We start from the raw sequence: 26,271 nt of genomic DNA, 5'->3' as shown, positions 1-26,271 counted from the left end.
TTTCATGCTTGATTTTGCTTCCGTCTTCAGGTAAAGAAGGGGAGAAGCGGGCAGAAAACTTATCAGTTGGGCCCCCTGGTTCTGATAGCCTTAATCCTGGACCCCGTAGTTTTGAAATTTTATAATTTAGACGATGGACAAAGTCTAAAAGGGCAATTTTACAAGAATACAGTACTCAGTTATGGAAACATTGAGTTAATTCAGTGGAGCGTTGCAACTTATAGGTAGGCCTCCTATAGCCAGAGTTGTTTGATTAGTGATGGCAACGATCCTGTTGTTTCTGTCTTCTGGGTTGTTGCGCTGTGTGGTATGGTCGATGTTTACCAACGTTTCTGAGGCAGTATGATCTCTGAAACGTTGGTTAACATCGACCAGACTACACAGCGCAACAACCCAGAAGACAGAAATCTTCATACTCATCGCTCTGATGACGGAGGCAGTATGACCTCTGAAACGTTGGTAAACATCTACCAGACTACACAGCGCAACAACCCAGAAGACGGAAATCTTCATACCGCTGTGAAAACCTCAAATATTATAATCCTATTGTTGTTACTTGAACATGAACAGTCAGAATAATTGCTAAAGAGTGTGTGATTGTTTCATTATTAAAATACATCATTTACGACAGTAATCAAAAAGTGATAAATACGTTAGCACTAATTTGAAGTGCTGGTGGTCAGTGAGAGGTGACGCACTTGTTTCTGGTAGTGATGTCACATCGATGTGGTGTAACTTTAATTTATTTTAATTGCGTTTTGCAACATCATGGTCCACTCATGACTTGACTGCTGCTCTCGGCGGGTGGAGGTTGTTATAATAGACACTAATGATACGCAAGGTTGGCGTCACGCTAGCCATTAATTAATAATAGTAGGCCTACATGCAGGACTGGTTTGTTGTGAGCAGCATCAATAGACTTTTAATAGTATCATACAGCTTTATTATGCTTTAGGTATTTAGGTACTTGTTATTATAAGCTTATTTCACGTCAGTCTGTGGGGTAGTTACATAAGATTGTGCTTCAGTGCAAGAGTGCCTCTAAGCGCTTGATATTTTGAAACGTGTGGCTTGGATTTCTTCCGCCGGTTCAAGTTAAAGCTGAAAGTATTTATTTTCTTGACCTCTCAAAACCCACTGGTGACTGCATTTATAAGATGTTTCAAAAAATTATTAAGTTTTCGTTGTGCTCAAATAAAGTTTTTATGGTGTCAGGAGGTTGGAAATACTCGGTATAAGAAATACACAGTTTCAGCAAGGCTACAGTACTTATGACATTTACAGAAGACCTGTAAAGGTAGGATGCACATACACCTTTGTTGTTAAGTTATTAGTTCATTAAGTTAGATTATTTAACAATGTTTCAACTATCAAAGTTGCATAGCGTCTGATGGGATAGAAAAAATAGAACAGATTAAACCATACCACCACTCAAGTCAACTTTGTAAATAATACTTGATACCTGATAAGTATTATTTATTTCCATTACATGCTGAATTATGATAACTTTAATAATTTTTATATAAACAGAAGAGACTACAGTCCACGACTGTAATCTTGAGACTTGCAAGGAATGCAGTAAGTCCGTAGGGTTGAAGGCAGACGCTATCTTTAATCCTTCCTCCTTCACCCTACTCCCTCACCCCTCAAGTCACAAGATTACAGTCGTAGACTGTAATTAATATTATTTCTTGTAACCTGTCTTACCTGAAGAATTTATTTCCATATCAATAACTAATTAAGGAAATTACTAAATATACATTATTTTTATCACATTGTAAATTGAGTGACGGATCTACGACTAGATACGTACATATATTAATACTTGTGAAGGTAGCTGGAAACATGGTACTTATGTGTTGACTGTCCACCTCGTGACAGTTTGCTTGATCCGGATATGTAGTGGAAATAAATAGTAGCAATATTCTATGAAATGAAAACTCATTTCGTTTCTTTCTCAGCTATCGCAAGCTTTTGTACATTTTGTAAATAATTGACTTTCTTAATACAGTTGGCTATTAATAATATCGATTTACTTACTTTTTAGGTAACCCTCAAGCTCTTCTATGAGAGGGAAACATCTTTCGGGCCCGTCTATCAATCGCATTTTTCAACAGAGACGGGTCAAAATACATTGTTGCGCAACAAAGACCCCGTATCAGATAAGTGCAACAATGATCTAAGTATTATTGTTGAGCTTGTTAAGACTGTAGCATTCGTTAGGCCCTACGCCCTTGGTCGGCCTGCTGACATCAACGCCCGTGATGAGGCATGAAGATCACCTTTGGAATGTCAGTGCACTCCAAAGAGTAAACCTTTTTATCTTTAGGAAGAATTCAATTCTCTGAAATAAACAACTAACGAAACAACCAGCCAAAGTGAGCAAACTTCATTGTCATTTTGGTCCCGTACAGCGCAGTGACCATCCCTTTGGGTACCGGGGGCACATTCTCAGGACGAAGCTGACCACTCACCTCCGTCCACAGCCGTTGATACGAATGCTTCTTCATGGCGCAGTGCTTAATTACTCACAGGAACAATGCCACCTTCACTTCAGTCCATTAACACAGGTTCGCCTTCGATAGCTCAGGTTGAATACCTCTGACTTGCATCATGCTTATAACTAGTGGAGGAACGTAATTATTCTAACGAAGCCAGACGTGCTGTTGCTTTACTAGTGACTTTATCTTTCGTTGTACGGAATCGTGACCCTGAGGGAGCGGTGTTTGTTCACGCGTCAGTCATCCAGACTCCATTGTATTCACATATTATAAAAGCTTAATTGTATTTAAAACCAGCGAAATACTTACAAGACCAGTCTGTCCCTAATTGAAATCTGACTGAGACTTTCTGACCATCTGAAATTATGTACTGGCATTCTCTTATTTTCTAGAGATTTCCTTGAAAAAGCAACGTTAACTGAAACGACGTTTAAATTTGAAATCCGCGTTCAGTCCTCCAGTCGGCATTGTGTCATAGTGCAATGACTCGTGCGTTAACGACCAAAATGTTCATTTTTATATTTACAAAGGCCCTCTTCTTAACCTTATCAAAAACCAGTCACATTCTGTCCACACCCTCACGCCCTATCTTTTAAGATTACTTTTAATAATATGTATCCATCTACGACCAGATTTCCCAAGTCGTTTCTTGAGATTTTCCCGACTGAAATTTGTCCACGTTTGTTATCTCCCTCTTACGTTCCAGTTGCCTAAATTTTTTCTGTCCTCAATGTGACCTTACTAATAACATTTGCTGAAAAGTATGAATGTTATGAAGCTCCTCACTTCTACGCTTTTGAAGTCCTCAAACAACCGGTGTACTGCACCGTTTTATAGCCGAATTTCTCTATGAAATGTTCGGAAATTCGTCTATTGTTGTGAAATCCACAATACTAATGACAAATTGTGTGATATATGTATGAAATTAGGTTTCAAAAATAGGTAATGAAATGTGTGTTGATAAGCCTGATATTACTAGGTAATTAGACCTGATACAGTCCCGTTTGCTGTAATTAATCTATCCACGGATCAGGGAGGAAATTCAAGCAACGGGTTTGGAACCACTCATTACCACCAGCTAATAGTCACAGACAGAAAATACCTGACATTCTTCAAGAACGTCATGTTAACACCATGACCAATAGATCTTTCCCCAGTAACATAACTTCTCGGCCGACCCTAATTTAATATGATGTCATTCGTCATACCTCTTTTTGTAAATAGGATAGTCAAGTTCCATTATGACGAAATGTTATTTATTATTAATTTATTTATTGTAATTGTAGTGGACCCACCTGCTTGTGTCCCTACACAATATTCACCAACGAGCTGTTCAAATTCATAAAGCTGATGTAATGTGACGTTCATTTAGCATATTGTACGTTTTTTTCCTCTCTTTTCAGAGCCCTCTAAATAACAATTAGGAGTCTTATAAGACGTTTTAAGAAAGAGTTTAGCCATAAAATTGGTGACGAGGGGGAATCGTATACTTCATTCTACAATAAGAATCCAACAAATTATCGACTTTTTTTTTAAAAAAAAGTAGCCTGTGCAGTGTCGCACCAGCTGGGTAGGTTCTATTTGCAGTTAGGATACACGAAACTGCTGCATCTTGATCGAGTGGATTGAACTCATGTTTCGTATTCTGCAGTTGTTGGGTTCGATTCCTCGTTTCAAAAGACTGACACCTTGACTGCAGATTGTCGTTGTTTTTCTCAGCGTCTATGTGTACGAATGCGTTTCGTAGAAAGCTGAAGTTTAAAAATTATTCTGTTGTTAAGAAATTATCCGTCTTGGATGCATGAACCGACGTTTTAATAATACAAATGTGAATGTTTGGATTTAAAAATGAAAAGAGTATTATTCGTTTGAAATAAATTACGTGAGATGTGCGATTCACAAGAACTTAACCGCAGTTCTCCGAGTTTGCTGGATCTGTCATGTGTAGTCCACTGTGAAGAAACGTCACTATTAAGAATCCTATGTAGCGGAAGAGAGGAACGAACAAGCAGCCCCCACAGAAAATCCGCGGAAACAATCAGGTCGAGAGGCGGCTTCCATTGTTCTCTTTCTGCAAAGAAGCTACGATAAGGCTAATACTTACGCGATAGCAGAACGAGTGACATACATAATCACAATTGTGTCAGTTAAGACTCAGTCGATGAAGTCACGGTCCACAGGCTGGACGACCTGCGTTCGAGTTTAGGCAGAGGCGCGGATTTTTCCATCCTTCACCGCGTGCAGATTGCCAGTAGGAAAAATCCAACTTCCCATTCAGTTCGTACAGAGGGATCTTTTGCCCAGTGATAGACCAGCCGAAGCGAGAAACTAACCACCTACTAGGTCCGAGGTTAAGAATGTGCGGGGCTTTATCCGCACTCGCCCATAGCGTAACGATGGCTTTGTCGTTTTGCAGTTTACCTGGTGAACGGAAGAATGAAGGCGCACTTCCATCACAAATGCAATACGCAAAACTGCGTCCCAAAAAGCTGAATCGACGTGTATGATGGGTCGAGTTGAAAGTAGAAATATGGAAACACATAAAATCATATGTCATATTTTATTTTGGCGGAAGAGACACAAATCTTGTGGAGTTATAAAGATATGAAGAGAAAACAAGAACATAAATGGAAATAGGGAAAACCCGAGAAAGTAGAGAAAATAATAATAAAGACAAAAGAAGGAAGACGAAGTAAAGGAAGAAAATAACATAGAAGAAGAAAGGACGTCCAGATAAAGGATGGAATAAGCGACTTTGTGATACGGAGAGTAAGCCAGTCGGCCACAGCGTCTTCTGGCCCAAATGGCGGGCGTGATGTAATAAAGAGAAGAATTTTACGTGTGTTCTTTGTGTGCTGACAAGTGGAAATGAAAAATTGAGCCATTCATAATAGTTGCTGATGAGATGCAGAGAGATAGGGGCAGAAGGGCGTGTACTAACAACAACAGTATTTTGGAAAGAAGAATTTTAGTTCTAAAGCAACTCATTCATCCACAACGCGGCTTATTCGTACGTGCCTACAATAAGTGTCTGTCTATCTGTCTGCGTGTAGTCTGAGCGATCTGTCGGCCAAAAAGCCTTCAGTATAGTCTATTTGACGTGGTCTTAAAAATTGTAATCGTGTAACCTTCAAATTTGATTTTTATCAAGTACTTCAATGTGTATGGTGAAACTGACAAGAACTGTACATTAGTGTTAGGCCTGTGGAGCCTCGTACGTATTTATTCCGAGTGAAAAAGCCTCCAATACCCGTTGAAAAGGAGACTGGATTGGTCCCCCAGGTTCCTGTCTAGGCGTGATGGCGAAGAGTAAAATTATTACCCCCTCCGAGATTCGTGAAGGATTAAATAATGTATAATTCTCTAAGTTTATGGAATGTTTTACTTAAATCCGAGTTTCAGATGAAAATCTGCATATGTTTGATAGATATACCGAATTAGCTGTATGGAGAATTTATTTTCAAGGTCTCCTGCTGAGAGTGTGTTACAGCTTGCATCCTCGAACCGAGACAAATCCCTTTGTGACCTGTTACAGATGCTTAGACACCCTGTACGTGTAACCTGAGAACTCGGCTTCTTGCAACCAATTAAGAAATGAACCAACATTTGAATGGAGTGAAGTTGACTTTAATGAGGCGCTTGGGCTGTCGAGTCGCTCTCAAGCGTGACAGGGCGAGCGCAGTTAAACGGCTCATGAGACCGGAAGGTGGTTTATGAACCAATGATCTTTTTCAGTCTGTACGAAATTATGTTGAAACCTATCAAGTTACTACAGGATCCCTGAAATGTGTCGTTTACGTTAGTGCCAGATTTATAACCAAACACTGGACTATTCGTCTTGGTGCATTATAATTCTTCGGCAGATACCAGGCCTATGTACGAGCACACGAATAATGTGTGTACACTGCGGGCAGGAGAAAAGAAATCGACATGAGGATAGGATAGGAGAGACTGAGGAAGACAGAAAGAGTGGGAAGGGAAATTTTGGAAGATGAAAGAAAGAAGACTGGAACAAAGAAAGAGATCTAGAAATGAAGTAACAGAAAAGGAACGACGATAACAAGAAATGAGAGACGGGAACAAGTAAAGACACAAATACATTTAAAAATAAAAAATTGCAAAAACAGGGATAAAAGAAGGGAAGAAATGACACGAAGCAAAATTAAATTAGTCGAACAACCTACTTGTCGGACTCTGTACATAGCCTGCAGCCTTAACGCCATTCTAACCCTCGTAATCCATAAAAGATTAAGCTCAAGGCTATACGACGAAGTGACTAGAACCTACAGAACCATTTTAATGTTGTTCTGTCATCACCTCGGTCTTTCAAGTAGACGTTTTCCAAGACATATTACCACCAAAATTCTGTATGCATTAAAAAACATCACGAATAGGCTGCATACCTCATTAAGATTTTTCAAACGATTTTGGTGAGGGCCTACTTTTAAGATTTACAAAATAAAAGGAGAAGGACGAAGGCTGTCATCTGTCTTCTGGGTTGCTACGCCTTGTAGTGAGGTAGAAGTTCATCAACGTTAGGGCGATTAGTTTTTTGTCACAGCAGTTTGTTTTACGTAAAACAATTGATCGTAAAGGCTAGTGAGGTTTGGAGAGCAGCACAGATCGCATTTTGCATAAACTAAGGCGAAGTGTAGGAAATCTGTTGTCTCGAGACCAACAAATCGCGTGCTTCGAAGATCCTTATCACGAGACTCCAAATTAGCAGTACAGTGTTGCTAACTTTGCTACTCTGCGAGTTTTAAGCTGTCTTCGCTAGTATGGGCTCTGTTGTTCGTGTCGCAACGTTGTACGATTTGTTGACGGTTACTGTAAGAAGAATGATGTAGTTTGCTGTGTTATGGAATGTTTTCTCTGCCACTGGACCGTGTTACGACCCCACCGGCTTCTTCATCTGGGTCGGGGCTGAGCAATTCCTCACACTATTGGGACTTCCGTAGGGCAAACAAGCAGTTGGTTGTCAGATGCAGTCACCCTACACCGTACACATCGCTGGCGGCACCGTTTCTCAAGATCTATAACGAAATAGATCTATGTTTTGAATTAGGTCAAATTCTGTACCTTGTGGCACGTTGCGTCTTACATGTAACGTCATACGTCAGAAATGCATAAAAGTAAAATTCTTCGAGAAATTTTTAGACGTAAGAAACTGAGTTATGAAGATGTTTGTCTTCTGGGTTGTTGCGTCCTGTAGCCTACTACTTCATCGACATTTTAGAGGTGTTTGATACCTCCATCAGAGGGGCGATGAGTAAGTGGATGGAGGCAACAAACCTCTCTGAAAACTCGGCAAACGTCCACCAGGCTGCATATAGCAAAGGCCATACTCACCGCGCGAAAATTCCGGTTTCACAAAAGGGGTCTATTAGAAATTTAGGATAGGCCACTTCGTAACGCTACCAACTTGAAACGTCAGGATAGCAAAATGTTACAGACTACAACAGACTGAAAACCAAAAATGTATACAGTATTTTGATGGAGAAACCTCTTGTAAAGTTGCTACTTGGAATGCCAGGAAAACGAGGACACAACATCGACTTGGATTTTACAGAGAGAAGCTGGAGGCGAATGGGACCAACTTCAAGATCACAACTCTGTTTTAGCAGTGTTGGACTTCGCAGTTCTGATGCCGCGTTTTTAATTAGGTAGTTAGTTTAATTTAGTAAGTTAATTAATTACTTGAATTAATTACGTAAGTTAAGAAATTAAGTTACTCAGCTAATTACTTATGTTAGAAAGTTGGATATTCAGTTAGGATATAAATTAAGATGTTGAGTTATTCAAGTAATTAGTTAAGTCAGATTAAATAAATCGTTTGTATCGTATAATCCCAGGATTCCCACTTATAGCTAAGTAGATTTTCTTAATAGGTTACCAATTAGGCACAACTCGGAGCGCTCACCTACAGCAACTTGCTCAATCCACCGTTAACTCATATTTCATCATCTGCCAACGCCTCAATTAGCTACTCGGTAAAACAGCATGCCGCGGTGTCAGTTGAGACACTCTTGCCTGAAATACGCGGTTAGCACAAGCCGCAGTGCAGATGTATGCAGTGCAAACAGGATGTAAGTGCCAAAAATGTGAGTTGTCATTAGTAACTCCATTAGGCTTGAGGCATACCTTGGTTGGTGTCTGTCGTCCATTCATTATGATCCGCGAACGCAGAGCCGTGTTCTGCAACAGCGTCTTATGTCACTAAGGGAAGAGGACTAGAGATCAGTATTGCTGTTTCTCTGGACTTTTCCATCATTTATTATATTCAAAACGAAGCCATTACGTTTCAGGAGCTGGTTATGCTCCCGTCTTCATGTTACCATTGATCTAGGGAATTGGATTAGCCCCTACAATCGAACACAACAAAATAGGAATTTTCACCATTTGCACCTTGAAGAAGTAGGGCTTGGACTTATGTACTCAGCTGGCTTACAGGGATTAATGCCGGGATCTTGCAAACACTGCAATGAATCTATGTGTTAAGTAAAAGTTGAACAATTTCTTGGTCACTTGATGCGATTAGGTCTGTTAGTTTACAAATGAAAACTGTTGCATGATTTGCTTGATTAGTTAGTAAGTTAGATACGTTTTTAGTTGTAAGCTTAGTTTAAAGCGACAGGAAATATCTTAAATGTTGTAAGATTTGAGGTTTTCACAGCGGTGAGTATGCAGATTTCTGTCTTCTGGGTTGTTGCGCTGTGTAGTCTGGTCGATGGTAACCAACGTTTCAGGGGTCAAACTGCCTCCGTCATCAGGGCGATTCTTAGTATGAAGATTTCTGTCTTTTGGGTTGTTGATCTGTGTAGTCTGGTCGATGTTAACCAACGTTTTAGTATGACCCCTGAAACGTTGGTTAACATCGACCAGACTATACAGCGCAACAACCCAGAAGACAGAAATCTTCATCTCAAATGTTGGCGGAACATAGCTCGTTCTTTCAGACACATTTCATACGGCAGAGAACAGTTTAACAAATGATTTCTAACCACCAAATGACACGAAACTTTGAACAAGATGGCGCGGTGTGACGTGACATTCGGATATATGTAGGCAAGAGAGGGTCGTTTCTTCATTTAGTGTGATTTGTGACTTGTGACAGACGTGTATATATGGTAGATGGCGATGAGTGAGAACTTAGGGGAGGAGTTTCAGTAATTTCTTAAACCGTAACAAAAACAAACTGTGTGTTTAGCGTAACTGACACCAACTCTCCCGAGTGGCGGCCAGATGCAGAGAAGCACCGACTATGAAGTGCAACAACTGTTTATATCCACAGTAGGCTTCATAATTACTGTTTAAAGAGGCATCAGCTGTTGTCTCCACTTCACTTGTGATTATAGTGAGGACCTGTGTTCATTTCCAGCATCAAAAAGAAACGGACAACTCATTTCATAATTACTGTCTATAATTAAATGTATACAAATGTTAGAAATACAATATGAAACAAACGATTTTTTATATAAAGATGATTTGATGACTATATTGACATTTAATGGCTCTACCGGCTACACGACTGTTTTGCTAAGTGCGATTACTGTGTTGGTTGCCGCATCTCGTAGTACTAGCGGCACAGCTGCCAAAACTCCTGAGCGTTGTATTAGTAACGGATCACAATGCGCGATCAACATGACGTTCACACCCGAAAAATCAGATTGTGTGTTTCAATCCCAATAGGGTGACGGGTGTGTGTGTCCATGTTTATTTGAATACTACGTATAAGTAGGGCAGATCTATCAGCAGATTACTCCTTATTGAAGATGTACACCAACTGAAAACAGTCGTTACTGGGGAATAACTTCTCCGACTTACTGTGAAGAAGGCTTTCCGAGTGTCCCTTCATTACCTTGTCCTTATTTAAACCCACTCCGCACATATCACGAACGAAGCACAATTGAAGACCGGCGTCCCATTCATGGACAGGGCAATTTGCTTCTTTAACAGCGAGTTCTCTGTGCTTAATTAATTTTTCCACTTCTCCTTGCCGTCTGTTTTCCTCCGCTCCAACACCTCACCTACAGGGCAAAACACTGACGAGGGCTAATTACCAGTATAAAAAGAGATCTTCGCATCGCCCCTTAAGTCCCTTTGCCTAAGTGCCTGCCCCATTAGTTAGCAAAAGATGTTACAGAATCCTCAGGCGGCTACAGAAACTCTCGTTAAAATTTCATTGCAAATTAAATATCACGGAAGTGTGCAATGGGCTTATTAAAAATATGTAAAATAATGATTCTTTATATAGGATCTAACTTACCATTACAGTGAATAGACAGCTAATACGTTGGATGGAACTTAGCACAGTAGAATATTTCTAAATAAATGTTACGAAGGCCCTATCTGTATTTCTTTGAGCAGATTTGACACTGACTACCAGAATTCTGGAATAACCTGAACCTTATCAGACTGCTGAAAGAACAAATTGTGTTCATAATCATTGTCTATAAAGATACTGGAATGAAACACTGGGCACGTGAATGGATGGCAACATGACGTCATTATGTATGATAGCTTAAAGAAGGTTTGGTGCTTACTGTAAATATTTTTCGGTGCTTTTGAAGGTAGGCCAAACTATCCCGTTACAATAGATTCGACAATTCTGGTAGGTTCAGTATATGCTGAATATGTTGAATAAGTTAGAGAAACCAAAATTTGAAAAGATGAAGTTCAAGCAGTGAATCAACGATGGACAGAGCCAGGAAACAGAAAAATGTGAACCTAGTAATATCTTTAAGCATCTAATCTTGCTACTGCATATGCTAAAGGCTTCTAGTTTAATTTCCATAATTCCTATAAACATTTCCTAATACATTTTTAAATTGTTCAGTTTGATTGGTCATTCACATTTAATGAACTGAGTCTGTGTTAAAATTCTGAATGTTACAAATAAAACTAAAATTCTGATTTCTAGTTAAAATTGTTATTCAGATGCATAGAATTTAGAAATAGTTAACTCCCTTATTGTGCAATGATACCCAGTCTGTGGTCACTTTCTTAAATCATAGGTCCCAGTAATTCTGTAATCTAGTAACTCAAAACGAAAGTTATTACGACTGTAACTTATCCCACTTATGCAATTAAGAGTCTGCATTTCTCAAACATTCACATACTTATGACGCGACCCGATGCGACTATGCCATCCAACATCAGAGAAGTCTACAGCAGAAATAATAAATAAAACAAAACACAAACGCCAGCAGCATCCATTAGCTTGGAGGTCGTTAAAAAGTTGACGAATATGAAACGACGGCAGTGGAATGGCGGCTATCCAAAATATAGCGTGTGTTTTCTGAACGTATGTGTTTATAATAATAATAATAATAATTTTGAAGATTTCTGTCTACTGGGTTGTTGCGCTGTATAGACTGGTCGATGTTAACCAACGTTTCTGAGGTCATACTGCCTCCGTCATCAGGGCGATGACGGAGGCAGTATGACCTCTGAAACGTTGGTAAACATCGACTAGACTACACAGCGCAACAACCCAGAAGACAGAAATCTTCATACTCACAGCTGTGAAAACCTCAAATCTTACAGAATAATAATTTTACTTGACTACATATTCACAGTAGATTATATTATTCTTATATTAATTATTAGTAACTTTTTACTTGCCATTATATTCAGAATAAATTTTAGCTGAATACAACTTTTAATATAGAGAATAATCATACCAGTTATCACGATTATCACACATACACTCACAGTCATTAGATTATCGGAAAGCTGAGAGAGAGAGAGAGACCCCATTTTGATTGCGGAGTTCAATTTACATCATAATCGTGCTGCATGTCTGATGATGGTTCGGTTCTGCTGTCAGCATTCATACATGTGCATGGGATCTATTAGCGTTTATCAATGATCGTTGATCAATGAGGGGAGCAAGCAGTGAGGCGAGCTACCGTAGTGCTGGATGATTGCATTGCCCGTTCAGTTTCATGATGCTACAGGTCGGCAGTGTGAAATCCATTGCTGAGCGACGGAGCGTGATCTAATGGACCGTGTTTAGGGGTGAAGGGTGGTAGTGACACGGCTTCTAGGATGCGAGTCCAACCAATTACCCTTGAGCAGATCTCCATAGGCGCATTATTTTACGAGCAAAACTGACTCATCTGAGATTTGTGTTTCTGCTTCTCCACCATGATTCAAATCAGTGATTAAACAATAAGATTTTTGTTTTTAATTTTTCGAAGTGTTAGCCGGTCTGACGGTTAGCGTGCAATTCTCCATAGGAGCTCTGTCAATTTTCTCTTCACCGCTGTATCCAGAACAATTCTTGGACCAACTCATCCTTTTGTACAATGGATGCTGCGACAGATGAACGGAGATGACAAGACGCGACAATCATATATCAGTGTCAAGAATGGGCTTAGAATTACCGGTGTGCCTCCTTCAATTCGTGGTTCTGAAAATGTTATCTTCTAGTCGATGTTTTAAGGTTTCTGATGATAGTCTGGACCAGGTTTAGACGATGGAGAAACTTTTGTGCGGACAATCGCATCTGGACTATTCTGGTACTTAAGAAAGAAGGAATGCAGCTGTTAGTTGAGAGGTAGAAATATTTGTCATTTGGTAAGAGAAAAACCAATCAACATGTCAGACATCGTTGCTGCTACTCAGCCGTTTCTCTAGCGGATTTCGCAAATTAATATTCCAGTCTCTTTTTGTCAAAGTTTCAACTGTTGGTTTGGTGTCAAAATGTTGTTATGTGTTAACAAATGGAAGGCTCAGTGCTGTAAGGACACTCGAGAGACTTTATTAATGCATGAGGTACCAGCATTAAGACAACCAAATTCCAGCAGAAGAACTGACAAAATTGCCACTTATTCCTCGGGGTGACAAACCATCACTCGCCCGCCTGTTGATTTATTACTGGAATATTAACATTTCGCACTGAAAGATAACGGCATTGTGTCCTTGTTGCGCTGAAGCAGGCATTGCTGGTTGTCGAGCCCATAGGAGGGGGGAGGGCCATAATATTCATCACTATAACATCCGTGATCAATCATACTGGTTTTGGTACATTATGTGTGTAATGTAGATGAGGTGGGAAGGTGACTTCAGGACAGTTTCCAAGGGAAATTGATCCTTATTTTGGCCCAATGTTCGTTTGAGAACCATATTTCCTATTAGCCTGATTCCTTAAGCAACGTCATAACAGGGAAATATCACATAAATTTTGCGTTTTACAAGCCTTATTTCACAAAATCTTTTATTTTATAGTCGTATCTTACCATGACATTAGAAGATGAACATCCTCCTTGAGTGTATATTTTGAAACTAGTTAATCTGATTCTATCGGCAGTGGTTCTGTAATCCAATTTGAATGTAAATTGTCATTATAAATATTTTATCCTTCCTTCATGACATTCTTTTAAGAATAATGTCGTCGCTTACATCTGAGACAGAGCTGTAATTTAAAACCACAGCATATTTATTACATTAGATGTGTTAGCGTATATATAGACCTATCGGTGCGTGTGCTTATACATGTGTGTGTTTAAGTTTTTGTGTGTGTGTGCGAGAGAGAGAGAGATAAGAAGAGTATGAATGTTTGCTACTTCCAGGGAAGTCACAACAACCTCCTCTTTGGTCCATACAGAAGCCCAACTCAAGTTCCCCAATTAACGAGCATCGCGACTAGAAATAACGAACTGAGATAACATCTGGACCACACAACATTCTCCCTTTCTCAGACATACGGACAGGAAACTCACATATTATGCATGGGCAAGCTAACAAAGACTAGGACAGGGCGAATAAAGAAAGCTACTTTTCGCCTGTGTTAATCAGCTTTGATATGAACCAGTGCCCTCAACAAAAAGACAACCTAAAAACTGGTTACAATATCTGGCACTTCATTAAAGAGACAGATATTTTCACGCTGCTTAAATTCTGAAGTATTTTAATCAAGTTTAATAATTGTTCCCTAGCGATATGATGAGATAAATGCTCTTGTATGTCTAAGCCTATTTATGTTATAAAGCATAATAACTCATGAGTAATGGAAAATTAGTGATCTTTTAGATTATCATTGCCTGCTTGTTGAACGTAACAACCCTATTCTGTTGCGAGAGCTTGTCACTTAATCAGCACAGCGACACTCGAATATGTTACAACTGTGTTGTTGTGGTGACACGAAGTGCATGTTGCTGAAGAATGACTAATGTGGTTTTGTGAAAATAAATGTGTTTAATTACAAATGACACTCTGGGTGTTGCGCCGTACAGTCTAGTAGAATTTAACCGACGTTTCAGAGATGCTTGCTGTTCCATCATCAAAGCGATGACGGAGGCGGCAAGCACCACTGAAACGTCAGTAAACTTCTATTAAATCACTAGGCGTAGAAACCCAGAATTCTTGGTTTTTTAACGACAACATTTTATAGCCGTTGCGTTCATCAGGTTATCAAGCAGTCGTACATTGGTTTGTGCCATGTATGCAAATATTGTGATTTTTGGACATCCTTTCTTTCCAGACAATAATCTCAACATCACTGTACTATCTCTGTAAAGAAAAACGAACTGGAGTTATTATCCAAGAGATTCGACACAAACCACACAAGCAGCAAACTTCTAGACTTCATTTTTTATCAAAAAGTTCTTCTTAAAACAATTTATAAGATTTTTTTAGACTCGAACAAAAGGGGTCTCTGTGTTCAAATGTTGGTTTGAGTGACGTATTAGAGGCGGTCTGGTACAGTGGATCTCATCCATGACGCAAAGTAAAACAGGCGAAAACTGGGGCTCCTGAATACAGTAGTGACTCAGACGCGTGGCGAACAGTGGCGGCTCGTTAACCTGTGACAGTAATGGTTAGTCGGTTTCAGTATTAGGTAGGTTTAAGTGATAATTTTTACAAAATTATCTATTACAATGTATGTGGGGGGAGAGGCGGGTCTAATTTGATGCACACTTCCGGCAGCGCGTCTGGCATCCTATACAGTGGGTACCGGAATCTATTTTTCGGGCGTGAAGTGCCCGAAGGTGACTGTTAATATCCATCCAGTGCCGAGACAAGGAATGGATGGAATTTTGACTCGAGGTGCCTTCGGATTATTTTACAGTTTTTCTTCTATATGTTATATTTGGAGGTACAGATTGAAGGTAATAACATTTCAGTCAAGAAACTGTCCAGGCCTCGATCCGAACCGAGGACCTCAGGAATACTTTCGTCGAGACATGTTTGAAGGGTATAAATATATTCGTAGGTAAAGAATCCGTCTGCCTTCATAATGTCGCTCCGGCAATGGCAATCTGCGCAGACAGTTGGCACGTATGACACAGCTGGAGTGTTGCCACATTCGCCGTGTCCCTTTGAACTCCTCGCCTCTTTCTGGTACCAATTCACGGTAACTCGTTCGCGACTCTGACATGCCTTCTACCTGCCTCTGCTCGCAACACGACTGTTCGGCAGAGGCTTCTCTTATTTATAACCTTTTGGAAGCCGCGCGCCTTGCCTCTCTTTTGATGCTCATTTTCCAGCTAAATTACCGTAAAGTGGCGATCGCTAAACTAAGATAACAAGTTGGACGCAGTTATACATACAACTACAAGCTGCTCCATAATAAAGTTAATCATTTTACTATTTACTAATAATAACAAAAATAAAACCAACTTCTGAACCCGTCTTCATTTCTGATCTTAGGAACATGGAAGTTATTGTGTTACTTAAGATTTGAAGTTTGAGAAGGGCGGATAATAGGAGTAAAAGGAAATGCATACAACATTTTTGTTGGAAAATCTAAAGGAAAGAAATCATTTACGTGTCTTAGGCTCATAAGGGAAGACAGACTTAATATCAAAGTATATTTCAGAGTCAAAATGTGAAGCTGTTCCATAAGACCGGGGAATTGATTTTCAGCTGACTGACTATTGGCTGTACGAGGAAAGAATTAGGAAGACATTTTAAGAATATGTCAGTGTAAATGTTACAGTATTGTCCGTGTTTTCATAACAGGAAGACGAACCTTGAATTTATGTCAGCTATGAGAAATAAATTAGATGCATTCTGTCATCTCTGCAAGGCAGTGTTTAAAAATTACAGAAATGTTATTATACAGTAATGTCTATGCGAAATATATATTACTTTGCTGGCAGACAAATTGTAATATAAGCTTTCAGAACTGGATCGATATTGCAGATACAATGCATATATTTTGATGAACTAAAACAGCGATAAATTTGCTTGTTACCCAGTGTTTTGTGTGGGGCCCCGGCAAATGGCCAGGTAATGACGTCAGTTTAATTTCCAAATAGTTTCAGGTAGTGTCACTAACTCAGCCAATTGTGCTCACAGATGAATTCGTGGATATTAGCCGTTTAGGTGACGATGAACTCTGTTTAAAATTGTTCTTTTGGACGTTGTCCATCGTCTGAATTATAAAATTATAAAACTACAACGAAATTTTATAACCTAGAAGATGGACAAAGTCCAAAAGAACAATTTTACACATTATAACACATCATCGTCAGAAATCTTCAAACTTTGACAATGGACCCTTTTGGACCCGTCTTATATAAATTAAAGTGAAATTTAAGCACTTGTGAATTTTGTTTAAGCGGCTGAAGGGATATTAAAATTAGACATTAAATCACAAAGTGGAAGATGATGGCTCTCTTCTGGGTTATAGTGCCGTGTAGTCTGGTAGAGGTATACCAACGTTTCAGAGGTCCTTGCTGCCTCTATCATCAGGGCGATGATCGCCATCTTTGTACTCACTGCTATGAGAACCTCAAACCCTACGACATGTAAGATGGTTGTTTGATGACAAAAAATCTAATACATTTGGAACCATGATTTATGATCTTACATGTGCCTACTTACAAGACAAAGTTTACTGCAATGCAAATTTTATTATGTAGCCTCACGATTTTTTGGTATTAAACAAACGATATTATGAATAAGTTTATAAAGTTTGGCAGGCGGTATTACAGCCTAATCTAGGAAGCAAATGATTGGGTGAGTACAGCAAGTATTCTACCCCAACAGTACAAGAAAAAATCAGTTTGAATTGAGCGTAGGTTAGGCCTACATGGAGACATCTGGGGCAAGTAAAACAACGGAATGAACACTGAGAGACGCAACTGACATCATTATACATCATTACAGAGGGAAGACGCCCCTAAGCTCTTTATCTTCTCCTTTGTTTTGCTGCCATTTTGTTTGCATTTTTAGGGACAGACCTGTAATACAACAAAGTGGTTTCGAGGGTCAGGCTGCAGACGATATTACTAAGGTCTGCCAGCCTGATCCCACAGCATTATTTAAATCTTTTCAAGGAATATGCTGCCCGCACAGAATCCATTTGCCCGTTTTAATTATTATAGGCTTGTAATCCGCCGTAAATGACCTTTTCTGGGTCTCTACCTATGTTCAGTGGATCGCCCCAGTAGAGACAGGGGCTTGCTACAGTACAGAGCTCCAGTCCGCTAGAGCAGTGGTATTCAACCTTTTTTGTTGGCGTACCCCCAGATATAATTTCTCTTCAACTTTGTACCCCCAAAGTTGCTGGTGTATAATTCAAATTATACATAGTATATAATCTACATCTAAAATAAATTAAATAAATTACATTACTGATTATTCAGTGTTTATCATAAAATAATATTTGTTTTTAAATTTCACGTACCCCCTAAGATGTCTTCGCGTACCCCCGGGGGTACGCGTACCCCAGGTTGAATACCACTGCGCTAGACTAGGGCCTGGGTACGACGGTGTGATTGCCAATTTCAGAGTTAAGCTTGTTACCACATCAGAATACAACTCTATGAAGAATTATAGATGAAAACAGTAACAATACAGCTCAGAGTTTCATTGCTGTGTTCTATGTAGGATGTCAGAGACCTCCATTCCTTCAGGCCTAACTGAACGACTTCTGACACAACGCGAACATTTCGGTTTTTCGTATTTATAATTCTTTATATAAGAAGAGTGTTATGCTGTAAGTACAGACAGCCCAGTTTATAAATCAGGGATTTTACGAGGCTAAAGTTACCGAATTTACAGAAGAATATTAAAAAAAGTAAAGTTTGTCCCACTATACGCCATGTAGGCGTTTGGGGTGAGTGGAGGTATAACTCCTCTCTTCCTTGACCTCGGCACTAGATGGGGGTGAGTGGTCAGCATCACGCCCCGGCCGGCTTTACCCCCGGGAAAGGACCCCGGTACCCATTGTAGAGGAGGCTGGGTGGGCCCCAGAGCCGGTCTGGACGCAGAGGCTAGAGGAAAAATCCTCTGCCCCCGTCGGGGATCGAACCCCGGTCGTCCAGCCTGTAGCTAGTCACTATACTGACTGAGCTATCCCGGCTCATACAGAAGAATATTAAACACCGAATTTAATGTTACCTCAGAGCGTTGATGTGAGATATGAGACTCTGTGTGGTGGGTTCTTGCGCTGTGTAACTTGGTAGAAGTTTACCGATGCTACAGAGGTCCTTGCTGCCTCCTTTAGTAAGGCGATGTGTTACCACCCTGAAAATGAATAAATTAATAATAAAACAATAAGCGCTTAGCCCATATTTTTATATGTAATTTCCATCATTACATATTTCGGTAACCTCTTAATTATTAGATATATAACTTTATAAACTGACAATGTTGAATATGTGTGTATTTCCAGGCACAGCAGTTGTGTGTGTAAATCTGCAGGTACGTAACATAATGCACGTGTGTAATATGTATGTGCATAATGCAATATAAGCATGGTATATGTGGTATCTACATAAGTCAGCATATTTACATGGACATAAACATTGTATCGAATGACGCGCTTAGCCATCAGTTTATGGTATAATTTTTATTATCATTATGTTCTATAAAGAGTTCGCTCTTTACTCATTATTATGATGATAAAATAAAGGAGAATGGGATGGCCCCAGCACCCAGCTATAATGGGGGAGGTAAGAAATTTCTTCAAAATTTGGGCTGTAAGGTCGGAGGGAAGAGAGCATATTTAGGGTCTAGATGTGTTATACATGGGAGGATAATATTAGAACAGTTATTAGGAAATCACGGTGGAAGGGTTTGGACCAGACTCATCCGGTTTAGGGCAGTAGCCGGTGGCGGGTTCTTGTGAGCACGGTAGCGATGTTTCAAATTCTATAAGAGGAGGGGAATTTCTTGATTACTGAAGAAGGGCTGGTTACACTGGCTTACATAACCATATTATAAAAGTCTAAGGCCTCTGCGTCATGTTGATATCTGCATGTCAGCAATGATGTGTTAGATTCCAGTTTATGTGGAACTTCATCTCTAAACACACATAATACCTTCACAAGCCATGTGCAGTATGAGTAGAAAACCATCAAAAGGCTGCGCATATTATAATAATTAAATACAGCTAAAGCTCGTGCCTCCCTCTTCCTACCGGGACAAATCCCGATTTAATGATGGTAAATGCTTTGCTTGCAGAAAATTGTGCAACCATGTTATAACAAAGCTTCCTACCTCATTATAGAATTCAAAATGAAAAAGGTATTTGTCTCAACGTTTTGAATTCCACAAATAACGTTCAACCACATTTTCTTATTTTTCTTTATAGAAAAGCAAAAGAAAAGAAAGAAATGAAGTCGAACAAATAGTTGTATGTCTTAAAGTCGTCCCAGAATTAATATGAAAATAACAAGAAATTATTTCATCAGCTAGGAGGCTACTATGTGCTTGAAGCAATAAAGAATGCGCACAGAATTTTTGTAGGAAAACCTCTTGAAATACATTCTGAAGGGCTCTGACGATGGTGTAGTGCAGTCTAGATTGTTGGGTCTTTGAATTCGTCTAGAGAAACTGTGGAAAACCATGAATATTTAAGTCACAATAGATGATAATCCGACGATTAATTATATTTCACCGTCTTCGCTGGGGTTCCTTCATATGGAAGAGGGATGATAAATGGAACAACAAAGCTAACGGTCACCTAGCTGTCTAGGTAACCTTTCAAATGTAGGTCTACGTCCAGCAATAAGTTCTTGCTTTCTGTCACCTGTCAGAATCATGCTAGCGGTTGTGAATTATTTTTTTCCAATTAGAACCATTTCTTCTATATAAGCTGAGAAATGTTGTAGTCTCCTTCCCCCAATGGACAATTGTTAAATCATGTCAACCAGCAACGGTATAAATTTGAAACGAACCTTAACTAAAGCGAACCAGATTTATTCAGTTTGTTGACATCAGTCAACGACATATTTATTGTTAGCAGCTCGTGACGAGTCATTTGTGAGAGAGAAGCAATTTGCACTTAAGGAAATATGAATTGCAACATGCCACTTCTAATTTTGATTATCATCTGCTGTTTAATATGTGAATCATACTTATTTAGATACGTTAATTTTACTGGGTGTTATTAAAGTTGTTTTTGTTAATTGTTTTATGTGCCACTAACGCTAAATTTAAACGACAAAATTATATTTAACGACATAAATTCTGAGAAGGAATAATAGAATAGTTTATACGTTTAAAAGTTATCAGGGAATGTAATCTTAATTAGCGAAACAAAATAACTTCTACATGTTGACATGGAATCGCTTAGCTTTGCACTTCGTGCACTTTAATTCAGCATTCGTGTAAGGTGTACGTGACAAAGAGAAGATCCCTATTTCGTCTGCCAAAAATCGAATCCCATTTGTTCGGCTGGTAGTCAGTCAGTCAGTCAACAAATTAAGCTTTCCGGGTACGTAAATAAATTCAGAATTATGATTATATATTTTGTGTCACAAAATATTTTGTAAGATTGACTTTACATAGTATGATGATTTAAATAGAACACAAAATGTAGTCTACCTTCTTCATGTCAATTTTAAAAAGTACTGATGATGATGAGTTATAATCGGGGTCACTAAATTCTTCGACTATGTCCATCGTTTGTGTTTATAAAAAGAACGTTATGTTTCGGAAGCTGGTCCAGTGATTGAGGTTAACTCTTTCTATCGGACCCAACAGATTAGGTACTTCTCCCCTCTCTAACCTGAGGAAGGAAGGTGATCCAGCTTCCGAAACGTAATGTTGCTTTTACCATCTAGGCGCTTTTAAAAGAACGAAATAAGCTTCCGCTTGCATCAATAATGATCGATATTACCTTCACTTTCAAAATCTATATGCGCTGTTTCAGTCAATTAGCCTACATATTTGTATTAAAACTAATTAATTTATTATTATTGTTGCTTGGCTGTTGCCAATCAAATAAATAAATAAAATTATTATATGTATTATTAAAGCATTCTTCTACGTTATGCTACGACCAGACAGGACTGAGGCACTTCATTACGAAATTCTATTAATTAAAGTGAGGTATGGGCTGTTGGAGCCGGAATCCATGAGAGCAGAACGCCTTGAACCAAAGCAACAACACTGATCTGATGTGTCGTTCTTCCAGTATCAATTTCACCTTCTGCACTGCGGAAGTGATCACCCCTGTAACCAGGCTGTAGGCCTGTTGAGTCACTGCTCAGCTAGCCTGTGAACAGAGCGCATGTGCAAAAGCGGGAACTCCTGCGACCAATTAGAGGGAACATGCAAATAAGAGCTTGCTCTATAATTAGCACCAATTACCTTAGCATCCTACGTCACAAACGGAGTTGCAGTCCCATTTATCAGCAGGCTCACATGACACATTAAAATAATATGGAAGCAGACAGATTTCTATTTGAAAGTGCATACAGGTTCAGACGAAACTAATTCCAAAGTTATTCATTTATGTAAAACGTGTTTTCGTGAAGAACACATGGGAAGGACATATTCATAACATACTTAAAGTAAACGCAAGAATTGTACGGTATATAATCTAATAATACTGCTGGAATTCTAGTCTAGCAAAGCTTGGAGGAGACCGTTTGGGAGCTCTAGGTGTAGATAGGCGAAAATACTGTTACAATAAATCTTAAAGACATGTCAATGATGATTTTGATGATGATGACGAGTTGTTGAGAAAACTGCAACGGACGTAGCTGTCCATTGGTCTCTGTCCCGAGCCGGTTGAATCCAGTCCGCATATTTATTTAAGATAAACATTTCTGTTATTCTCCTCTATGTGCCTAGTTCTAACAAGTGGTCTTTCCGCTTCCAAATGTTAGCGTCCTTACCTTGTCCACAGATCCACGTCGAGCTGTTTGCTTGTTTCCTTCAGGTACTCTACCATTGTTTGTCTAATATAGGCAGAAAAACGTAACTAGTGACTTGCTGTACGTTAAGTAATTCTTGACGCTTCAGCTTTGTCCTTTAAATTCAGGGCGCAGAATGAGATTTGTAAAAGTAATTACGGTGAAAATGAAATGCCGCACGTTAGGTTAGTCAAATTTTTGTCAACTGCCGGCAGTCATTTATTTAACAAGGTGCAGTCTTCAAGTATTTGTTGTCAGCTTGACATGAGTATCACTATCACAGACACTGGAACTGATTTGAATTTGCTATCTGTAACTACACTGCCTCGAGAGTTTCCATTTTTAACAAATTTGAATGCTTTATTTGTCTGTATCCGTCAATAAAATCTGGAAGTTAACAATGCGATGATTCTTGTTGATGCCTGACCGCTGGTAACAAATGGCGCACTAGGTCAGTCTCTTGATCCTTTTGACTACAGCAACAGTTTATAAAAAAAATAACCAATTCTACACAGTTGCTCACATGTACGATATGAGTGTGATAACCTTAAACATTCGAAACCGAAGCTCGCGTAAATAATATTTAATTATTCAATCCGTACAGCAAAGAAAGCACAGTATGTCTCCATTACAAAGATCAAATTCTTAATAATGTTAAGGAAAACGTCCCTGTTTATTCTGAGAATCACTCTGTGGGGTTATAATGTGGTCGGATAAGGAATTAATTTCTAGTGTCGCTAATATGAACTAGCAGAATTCTGCCAGCCACCACTCGACGTTTCAACCCTCCCCTCATATGCCACGTAAGAGTTTGGTCTGTATATATATACCATAATCTTACTAATGACCACCAGACTTAGTCTGGACATTACAATGTATTTAATACTGCTTTGATGATCATAGATTATTCTGTTCCGTTACATACGAATTATCGGTACATCATCTTCTTGCAACTGCGTGTCCATAACTTATTTAAAAACTCATAATGGTAACAACTTCATATCTACATTAAACTACGTAACGAATCTAAAATTCTTGGATAAAAACAGCATGATACATTTCGCTCACCAAGTGTAGAAGCTGGACTATGTAGTCTAAACCTGTAACAAATTACGCCACAAACAACCCTGTTAAAGTCGATCACTAACAGATAATGTCGGAAAGAAAAACAAGCTAGATGAATAATTAAGAAAGCAGAATCAGAAAAGCGTAACGTGGAACATAAAAGAATGAGTCTTTGTATGTCTCCGATGCTAAAAGACATACTGCCTTCAGAGTGGTTAACGTGTTTAGCAAATAGAGTTATTAAAAACAAGTGAGAGATACTTCATAACACTGTGTCCTCAATTGCGTGGGACACGTTCGCCGGGCATGCAGCTAGTGTAAGATTTCTCTTAAACAAAAGTCAATGACCATCCTTGGAATTGGGTGATTCGTTCAATATATTGGATATTGTACAAGACTAGTAATAAACCGATCTGTAGAACTGCACGCTTACGTTTCGCATTTGAAAGATTAACTTGCACAAACGTGAATGATATAGTCAAATTCATGCAACTTGTTTCAGTATAGTGCCAGAATTATTTAATTAACAAAGGACGATACGAATTAAACATTGTTACTTATAATTATACAGTTTGACACACAAACATTGAATTAATTATACTGTTTATAGATTAAAGAAAAAAATAAAAAAATAATTAAGACTCGATGATCTGTTTCAGAGATGATACAGAAAGAAATGCTGACAACTCAGTTTCATCCAGTGTAAAGCCCTAGAATGTGCAGGCCTAAAGATTTATTGCACTCGTTAGACATAAACTCCTGTTTTATATAAATATGAATGGGAATTTATCATATCCTTCTACTATAACCCTTACTTTAGATAAGTAAAAATAAGAATTTGCGTTACCAGCTTACCATAGTTTCTACTTTACAAGAAGCTCAAATAGAAATCTATCATTACTATCTAGCATAATCTGTACTTTACACGCAGTTCAAATAAAGATTTGTCACATTCGGCTACCACAATGTCAAATGTAAATTAATTATACCCGTCTAACATAAACTATGGGCTACTTTACATCGATATAAAAGAAGAATATTATCGAAAATACTCATTGTGTAACATCGGCATCATTTCTATTCCGTCCTGTACGTCTGATAATTGTCATAAGATTGTATAAAATGTAATGCATAAAATGATGTTGCCTACTTGGCATTTACAAGACTATGGGCAATCATCGCGCTGGTAAATAACATGTAATATGTTTTGTGACACATATATACTTTTCAAAACACTGATTTAATAGTAGGTAAGAACAATTCTTGCATTCCATAAGATTTGAGATTGCCAATGTACAAGAACCGTTGATAAAAGCAGACTCCGCTGTGAACATTTCCTCTTTAAGAGAAGAGAGGAAAAATGTGACGGCATTAATAAGGACCCTATTTCTCGATGATACCATGTAGGTATCTGTTGTTTCCGACGTTTCAGATATCATTACTGCCTCCATATTTAAGGCGAAGTGACTATTCATTGATCCGTGCCGATAATATTGTCACGTGTATAGGAATATACGAGCTGGAAGTTGCGTCACCTAAGACGCACATTTATAGCTCACAAAAGAGCACGCAAAATTTATTGTACAGTGTCCGTTATTGTTATCTAATTTTAACGAAAATTGGACTGTCTTAACAAATGTTCTTAAATTTCCCAATATCGAACGTTATTATGATCCCTTCAGTGCTTATTGCGTCGTTATATGCGGATTAACATAGTTACAGAAGATTAGCAGACAGAAAAATGTACGGACAAGAAGACATGGCAACGCTAATATGCGCAGTTTTGCAAAATTTAGTTACGAACGCGCCTAAAACACAAAATCACACTCTTTACCTTCTTCTTCCTCTACATCAGTATACTTCATATCGTATTAACGCCGAGGCTAAATAGTCACTAAAATTTCGGATATGACATTTTCTCTGTTGCTGATAACACTTTCACACTGTACATATGAGAACTGGTGGCAGCTCTTTTTTATCGGGTATCATTAATTCGTTTTGATCGCCGGACATTCTCACCCTTTTTAATAACTGCGTGGTGAAATAGCGGGGTAAGTGAAAAAGTAGAATAAGGTCTGCTCCAGATGAGTACACATTAAAATGTGAAGCAACTTCCGATACATTTAACAAACTATAACTTTTCTATAAACATATAATAAAGAATAAAATCTTCTCGGGCACTCTTCTCCCATACATGAAGATTGTTGTCCGAAATATCTACATAATGTTTGTAGAGGCAATTTTAAAGTTACAAAAACATTTTACTAATAGGTACAGGCTAATTTAATCTCTTACTTCTAAATTCGAAAACGTCTGTACTATCAAATCAAAACTAAAAATAAATAAATTTTGGTAAAGATTGTTACACTACAGTTCAGAATGATACAAATAAGTCAGACATTTATAGGAGACCTAAGCATAGAAACGAGGACTTGGACTGATTTGTGTCGCTAACTAAAGGATGCAGTGGCGAGATTTGAACACAATAACGAATTTGCGTGATTAATTAAATACACGAGAAATTACTTGACTACTAGCTGAGTGGCCGGCATGTTCTAAAGAAGAATTTGGTTTATCAGATTAATTAAAGACAGCCCATCGAC

General features: G+C 38.7%; 1 protein-coding gene across 3 annotated transcripts in view; it reads left to right on the top strand.

Annotated features, from left to right (window-relative positions):
- The window catches only part of LOC110831346 (uncharacterized), a 137,938-nt gene extending 113,444 nt beyond the window's left edge, over positions 1 to 24,494 (top strand). For 2 of the 3 annotated variants that reach the window (XM_087351812.1, XM_087351813.1), the window contains exon 4: positions 2,048 to 3,817. In XM_087351812.1, coding sequence (XP_087207938.1) covers positions 2,048 to 2,275 — 228 coding nt within the window. In that variant the 3' untranslated portion in view covers positions 2,276 to 3,817. Of the gene's footprint in view, positions 1 to 2,047; positions 3,818 to 24,327 lie in introns of those variants that run through there. The other variant, XR_015535936.1, reaches the window with a different exon arrangement.
- The last annotated feature ends 1,777 nt before the right edge of the window (positions 24,495 to 26,271 follow it).

This window comes from Zootermopsis nevadensis, unplaced genomic scaffold (genome assembly GCF_977971745.1).
Source record: "Zootermopsis nevadensis isolate Lab colony 2312 unplaced genomic scaffold, Znev_1.0 Znev_ptg000020l, whole genome shotgun sequence".
NCBI lineage: Eukaryota > Metazoa > Arthropoda > Insecta > Blattodea > Termopsidae > Zootermopsis > Zootermopsis nevadensis.
This window is presented reverse-complemented; position numbering and strand designations above follow the sequence as displayed.